Source organism: Denticeps clupeoides, chromosome 20, assembly GCF_900700375.1.
Source record: "Denticeps clupeoides chromosome 20, fDenClu1.1, whole genome shotgun sequence".
In the NCBI taxonomy this organism is placed as follows: Eukaryota; Metazoa; Chordata; class Actinopteri; order Clupeiformes; family Denticipitidae; genus Denticeps; species Denticeps clupeoides.
In genome coordinates, this window is record NC_041726.1 from 9,169,777 (window position 1) to 9,177,722 (window position 7,946).

The following is a 7,946-nucleotide window of genomic DNA, read 5'->3' on the forward strand; positions in this document are numbered from 1 at the left end:
CATAATTGTGTGTGTGTGTGTGTGTGTGTGTGTGTGTGTGTGAGAGAGAGAGAGAGAGGGAGGGAGAAGAAAAGCGATATATTACTCCAGATTTATTGGAGTTTGGGGGGACGCTACTGACCGGGTCTGGAGGAGACCCAGAGCAAGATGCCGCATACAAGACGTCTGTGTTCAGCCGCAGTTCTTCTAACTTCTAACACAGCAGGGACACGACTCGATTCCTGAGCGGCTCCTGCTAATCAACAGAATTTTTACGCATGCCTGTAACAACTTGTATTTCTGTGATTTTTGGAATTGCCGGCCATGGTGGAAGCCGGGGGTCAGTGCGTCCGTTCACACTCCGGCTGTTCTCATGGATATCGCCCATCTCGCCCCGAGACATCGTTTTACGCCACTCGCCGCCACTGTGTTCTTTAGATTATCTCTCCCCGCCGCTGAGTCGAATAATGAGCCATCCTTCAACTTTATCCGTCCATCGTTACAACAAAGCGAGAGGAAATGATCCCCGACCGGGGTGGAGGGGCTGTGGAGAAGAGGGGTGAGGGGGAAACTCGTAGTTCTTATCGGAGGAATGACTCCAACTCCCCCCACGGCAGGAGAGACATTTCACTCTCGTCATGAAGTGGAAGTAGAAACTCTGGGCCCTGTTTTTCTGATCTATATGCTGTTTATATGCTGACCTCTGACCCTCCGAACCACGGGGTCTGGCACAGAAGTTCTTGCACAAAACAATCAGCCAGGTTGAGGAGATTTTCCTCCTACTCCTTGTTTCTTCAAGGGAGTAGCGTTTTTTTATTTTGAAATCGATATTTTTAACCAAAAAAAAGAAAGCACACAGCTCTCAGATTGTAAAATAGTTGTATTTGTTGTAGTGAGGAATGAGGGATAACCTGAAATTGGGGAGTGGAGGCCTGTCACGCTGGTTTGGCAGTGCGAGGCAGGTGATCTGAAATGATGACTGGACATGACGATGAAGAAGGACGTTTACGCACAAGGTCACAAAATACTTGATGAACATGACCGGAGAGACATCCAGGAACAAGTAACATGTAACACTTAATTCTTAACACTTAACAATGACCCGATGGTGAACAGACACAAACAGGGCAGCTTTATACGATCAGACACAGGTGAACACGATCAGGAAACATTACACAGGACGAACATGAAACTCCGGTCTGGAAACTCCTGGACAACATCCCAGACCCGGAGTAACCCCTTCTGGACCGTATCATGACAAGGCCTAGCTGATAAGTAATAGGGCCCATAATCGGCAGGTTGCTGGTTCGAATCCCCAACCGCCATGGAGCAGTGGTCAGCCATGACAGGCGCCCGGGGAACAGTGTGTGAAGATGATGCCACGTGAGTGGCACCTTGGCGGTTCGGGATTCGAACCAGCGACCTTCATATTACGTGTCCGCTTCCTTAACCGATAGGCCATCACTGCCCCTGGTCCCCTTGATCGAAGCACCGTCCCCAGACTGCTCCCTGAGTGCCTGTCATGGCTGCCCAGTGCTCACCAAGGAGGGTGGATTAAAAGCAGAGGACACATTTTGTTGTGTCACCATGTGCTGTGCTGCAGTGTTTCACAATGATGATCACGTCACTTTCACTGAACGCTCCCCAGTGAGGAGAAGAGGGGTTCCACAGACTTGTGTGTCTAGAACACGTGGAACAATTGTTCTGTTTTTGCAGGTCACTACCTGGCGATTGCTCTGCTACCCCAAAGCACTTTGTTTGCACAGCTGATGAAGGACAGTTGGTCCGTAACGTTCGGAGCCGCAGGGAACCCCACGCGCCACTCCCACCTCCTCACTCCTGTGCACGGAGCATCCGAGTAGCGGAACACCGGGATCACAGCGGAGCCCAGATCCAAGACCAACAGTGCAGCTCAGAGGTGCTTTATGACCGTCCAGATGGACGCGTCCAGTGGGAAACGAACAGAACAGGATGCGTCCTGTCCCACGCCCTGACAAAATAAAAGTCCCCGGAACGGAATAAAACAGTTTGACTCACACAGCAAGGAGCCCTCAAACAGTCCTTGGGATTAGATCATGGTTCTAAAAGTCTGACAGGTGGGAGAACAGAACTGAGAATATGTGTGTGTATATGTGTGTATGTGTGTGTGTGTGTGTGTGTGTGTGTGTGCGTGTGTGAGACTCTTTTACTGTTTCTTTGCCATTTCTCTTCCCCCTCTTGTTTTATTTCTTTATTTAAGATCAATATTTACCCAGCAGCCCCCAGGGTTGAGGATTACCTCATATTCTCCCCGTCCAGCTGTGCTTTCTCAGCGTCACCATGGCAACAGCAGGAATGTGCACATCATGTTTATCCTCCTGCAGGAAAGCAGTGAAGTTGACACGGAGACCAGGGTCCCGGGGCTTAAAACACACTCACCTACAAACCTATAATGTGAGTGTGTGTGTGTGTGTGTGTGTGTGCATGCATGCAAGACAGGACTGATGTGCCTGGACTGTAGCAGGTGCTGCAGGAAACGTCCCGATACGTGAAGCATCTCCCCCAGCTGTCACTGATCATTTATTCATGGGAGCTGTTCCAGTGGAAAAACACTTCATTACTATAAAAACACACACACACTTGTCTGAGAAAGGAGAGGTGATAGAGGTCGTGGATTTTCTGTCGTTTCCCCTCTCCGACTCTTCACCCCCGAAACGCTCGGATTTCTGCTTTTCTCCTGACTCCAGTGCCAGGATCCTCCCCTCGTATAAATCAGGACGCACTCGCCGCCGCGACGCACTTCACCCGCAACGCAACCTCCCGCCAAAGGAAGCGCCGCTCCGGGGCCATTCCTCGACGGCTCCTATCAGCGGGGTGGCGTCGGGTTGCGGCCCTTATCCTCGACGCGTCCCCGTTACCTCATCTATCACCGCCGCCAGGGCCTCGTCCCGGCGGACGCTACGGACGCCGGACGCCGACTTCGCCGCAAGGACCACGGCCCGCACATCCACATTCCAGGCACTGCCCTGAAACTGACAGACTGAAGGATTTCAGTGACCTGCGTTTTCCGAGAACTTCCAACTGGACAGGGGTTCCCCCTGGGACTGCTGCCATTATACATTATCCAATGCGAGGGAGGGGCCATACTGGCAGTCAAATTATAGTCACGTCCTCATCTAGGGTAGGGACATGGACAAATGAAAGTTGGAATGATGTAATCTAGCAAGAAGGTGATTAGACAAACAAGACCAGGACCGACACACAGCACACAATACTCAAACGAAACCACGCACTACTACTCTGCTCCGCAACTGCCCCACACCGACTTCCAGGCGCCTCCCCAAACCCCTGTTGTGCCCGGAACACTGGAAATGGACACCTTAAAAAGAAAACAACAGCCAACCACTGCACCGGGGCGGAGCCAGTAATTCAGTGGGCCCGCCCACTCTCGGGGAAAACGGAGTTCCACGCACAATCACCATGTAACGTTATTAAAAAGTCACTCACTTTCCATACAATCTCTCAGTCCCGCTCTTTAGTTTTTTCTTTAGTGAAGTGATTGTCACACGTGATACACAGCAGCACAGCACAGGGTGCACACAGTGAAATGTGTCCTCTGCATTTAACCCATCACCCTCGGTGAGCAGTGGGCACCATGACAGACGCCCGGGGAGCAGCGTGTGGGGGCGGTGCTTTGTTCAGTGGCACCTCAGTGGCACCTTGGCTGGATGGGATTCGAACCGGCAACCTTCTGATTGCGGGGCCGCTTCCTTAACCGCTAGGCCACCACTGCCCCCACTGCTCGGGGTCGTGGCAGTGGGAGCACATCCCCGGGCACTGGGACGCACCGTTCACTCACACCACGGACAGTTCATATTCGCCAGTCCGTCTAGCGTACATGCCTTTGGAGGGAATACCGTGGTCCCCGCCCTCACTTTACACCCCCGGACCCGTGATGGGCAAGCACGAGAGGTCTGAGCACTGAAAGGCCACCGGCCGGAACGCCCCTTTCCATGGGAACGGCCAGTTATTTGCTCTTATTTGCAAAAGAAAGGCAGCTGAAGTATTGAGACTGTTGGGAACGTTATATTTGGTCTTCTGCGTTGTCCCTCTTTAAATAATAGAAGTCCCAGCACTTAGCCCCCATTGCACCGGGATACCGAGCAAACAGGGCACGGTGACCCTTTGTCAAGAGGCTCTCCTCTCCGGAACATCATTAAAGGCCCCAGAGAGCTCGGAGATCACGCGGCAGAAGCTGCTCTGCGCCGGCCAGGGGTGAGATTCCGTCTCCAGAATGGATTTGGCCGACACCGAGACATGAAAAGCGGGCGGAATTAAGTGACTTATTAAACCAGCGGGTTCTGGACGCATGGACCGGTGCCAAGAGGAACTGGATTCTGCGCCTTAACAGGATTTCCGAGCCTGTTGGGATCCACGCGTCGCCTCCCCTCTCTTTCACCACCGTGTCCTGGATATAAATTTCGCCACCGGACCCTCGGTGAGGGCTTCATTACTGGGGCGACCGGCGGTCCGCATGCCGAAGCCCACCACGCCGCAGGCCAGCATGCAAGGAGCCCTGATGGAGCCCGTGCTCTTCGGCTTGGTCGGCGAGGTGGACGTCGTGGAGGTCCACCCCACGCTGCAGCTCTATCCCAGGCCGGGCGCGGGAACGACGCGCGACCCCGCGGGCCAGGCGGCCCGGTCCAGGCGGAAGCGGGTGATCAGCACCGTGCAGAGGCACGCCGCCAACATCCGGGAGCGCAGGCGGATGTTCAGCCTGAACGAGGCGTTCGACGAGCTGCGGAAGCGCGTGCCGACGTTCGCCTACGAGAAGCGGCTGTCGAGGATCGAGACGCTGCGCCTGGCCATCATCTACATCTCCTTCATGGTGGACCTGCTGGAGAAATGACTGTCGTGGCCGGAAATATGGCTCTACATACACAATTATCCGCCATAATAAATATTCAACTAAACTTGTTCCGTTTAGTAATCGTGCATCGTAATGTTGATCTTATTATGTTACGACGGATTTTAAAAAAAGGAACATAGATTTATATATATATACATTTATTAATTTTTATTATTATTATCTTCTCATTTTAGCCTCCAAATGGCTTTAACGGGATTTCATCACAGCCCAGAAGGCAAATGAAGTACTTTAAATGAATGTTAATCTTAATTCGATTTAAGATCAAAATCCGTATTTGAATACAGGTGTGTGTGGCGTGAATCAGGAGCCCGGCCTGCTGTGGGATTACAGGTGTATGTGTGTGTGTGTGTGTGTTCGGGGTCAGGGCGCCCCCCTGCGGTAGTTACGCGGCTTCTGTACCGCGTGTGGAATTGCAGGTAGTGCTGCTGCCGACGTGTAATAATAACAGTAATAAATTGTTATTATTGTTCATTTGCTGCTGTTGTCGTCATTAATATCATTTCAAGTTAAAATTCCAGATAAAACCTTCGGCCGTGACCCGGCCTGGGGTCCGAGCCGTAATCAACTGGATAATGAGGACGGTGTCACGTGACGCCGCGTGACGTCATCTTATTTACCTGTTCGCAGTCATTGCTATCTAGTAACGATTATTCACGATCTTGACGCGACGTCATATTTTATTTACCGCTCTATTAGATTCATGTCCATGCATTGAAATCTATTTTTTTTGGACCCACATACACAACTGTCGCTCTCTCATGCGCGGACTGCCCACATTAAGGGATAAATGCAGAGGACACATTTCACTGTGTCGCCGTGTGCTGTGCTGCAGCGTTTCACAACGACAGTCACTTCACTTTGACTTTTTTTCTTTTAACCGTTCAAAGAAATCCCTTTGCTTTTCCATGGAATAAAAGGGCAGAAAAAGGAATGATAAATATTCACTGAGGGAGTCTGAAAGGAGGATGTGGGTGGTAGCAGCCTAGCGGGTAACACACTCGCCTATGAATCAGGAGACCCGGGTTCAAATCCCACTTACTACCATTGTGTCCCTGAGCAAGACACGTATCCCTAACTGTCTCCAGGGGGGGACTGTCCCTGTAACTACTGATTATAAGTCGCTCTGGATAAGGGCGTCTGGTAAACGCTGTAAATGTAATCGCCATGTGCTGATGCGCTAGATATTGCGTAGTGTGAAATAATCTGGACAAATTTTATTTAATCTGGACATTTTTTTTAAACACTGTTAAAGAAAAGTTGGGGAAATGTGTGTTCTGGAAGTCCAGGCTAAGTGTCGTGGACATTTGTAAGTGCACGCGCGCATCTCTTGTCATTCTTCCTCCGCCTTTGAGTAACGGGACCCGTCCCTCCCACGTCACGCCCCGCGCGCCGCGGACTATAAGAAGCCGCAGGCTGCGCGGCTCCTCCGTGGCGGACGCTGCGGAGTCCATGTTCGCGGAGGACGCGATGCGGGAGGACGAGGAGGAGTGCAGCTCGCCGGGCTCGCCGGCGGACGGCAGCGGCAGCGGCAGCGGCGCGGAGGAGGCGGAGCGGCGGCCCCGGCGCGGCGGCGGCGGCGGCCGCCGGAGGAGGAGGAGGAGGAAGCGGGGCGCCGCGGCGCGGGAGGACGGACGGCGGCGCGAGTCCCGGCTCCAAGCGCGGGTGCCGGCGGGCGAGCGCGAGCCCGACGCCGCCGCCGCCGCCGCCGTCGTCGCAGCCGCCGCCGTCGCACGAGGAGCTGCACGCGCAGCGCGCCATGGCCAACGTGCGCGAGCGCCAGCGCACGCAGTCGCTGAACGAGGCGTTCGCGTCGCTGCGCAAGATCATCCCGACGCTGCCGTCCGACAAGCTGAGCAAGATCCAGACGCTGAAGCTCGCCGCGCGCTACATCGACTTCCTGTGCCACGTGCTGCAGAGCGACGAGCTGGACTCGCGCGCGGCCAGCTGCAGCTACGCGGCGCACGAGCGCCTGAGCTACGCCTTCTCGGTGTGGCGGATGGAGGGGGCGTGGTCCATGTCCGCGTCCCACTGAGCCGTCGGCTCGAACCGCGCTCCTGTCCTCGGCTGGGACCGTGGCGGGAATCCAGTCGGACCTGCGGACCGGGGGACTCCAGATTTCATATTTATATATCTATCTATATATATTTTTTTTTTTTTGCAAAAGACTGCGTTCACAGAGACTCCACAAATGAGACTTTTTTTTTACATTTTCATGGTCCTTCCTACATTTATTTATTTATTGACTGCGGAATAGATCTGGTGTCTACGTGCATTTTATATAGACCATGCTGTAAATATTTGTAAATGACCTGCAATAAAAACGATGATGAATTTTAAACCTGTAGACCTGAGTTTGGCTGCAGAACGTCCGGGTTCTGGGTTCCTCGGGGATTTTTTATTTTGTATTTTTCTGGTTCGGTCATCTTGGAAACGTCTCGTGTGACGTTTTTTTTTTATCATTTCGCTGTGCTAATGTTTTTTTTTAAGAGACGTATAACAATCTGCGGAACGATTTTTTCTTTTTATTTTTTTGGAAGTACGGGGGTCTGGTAAAACGTTTGGGAATCAAAAGCGCGGATCCATCCGAGGAAGGCGCGCGCGGAATTCCCAGATGGCAGCGACGGGGCGCGCGCGTTCTCCGGGGGTCAACGGGAGGCGCACAGGGGTCAAAGTGCGCCGCAGGTTTTCTGCAAAAGATACCCCCAATTTTCCCCACTCGTTTCTTGAAAGAAAGATATAAATAAAATTTAAAAATTAAATTTCGTTCTCATGCATTTCAATTCTATTCAATTCTGTTCTATTCCGGCCTTTTTTATTCGCTGCATCGAATGATCAACGAAACCAACACTTTAAAAACGCTTTTTACATTTTGTGAAAAGGCAAAAGTGTCTGGAAGAATTTGAATCGAATTTACAGCTACTTTTGCGTTTATTTTGAATTGAACAAAGTCTGTTTTGGAGCGAATCGAATCGGGGGCTCTCTGGCCTCTGGACGAAGCCCATTTTTTCCAGATGTTCTCAGTATTTTTCGCGAGAGTCACGTGAAGCGGACAGATGTG

At 52.2% G+C, this 7,946-nt stretch overlaps 1 protein-coding gene across 1 annotated transcript; it reads left to right on the forward strand.

The window, feature by feature from the left end:
- Positions 1–6,330: 6,330 nt before the first annotated feature.
- Positions 6,331–7,077, forward strand: LOC114770356 (twist-related protein 2). Its single transcript, XM_074933609.1, is given in 2 exon segments — positions 6,331–6,520; positions 6,522–7,077. Coding segments are annotated over 2 exon segments (582 nt in total). The 5' UTR covers positions 6,331–6,337; the 3' UTR covers positions 6,921–7,077.
- Positions 7,078–7,946: the final 869 nt, after the last annotated feature.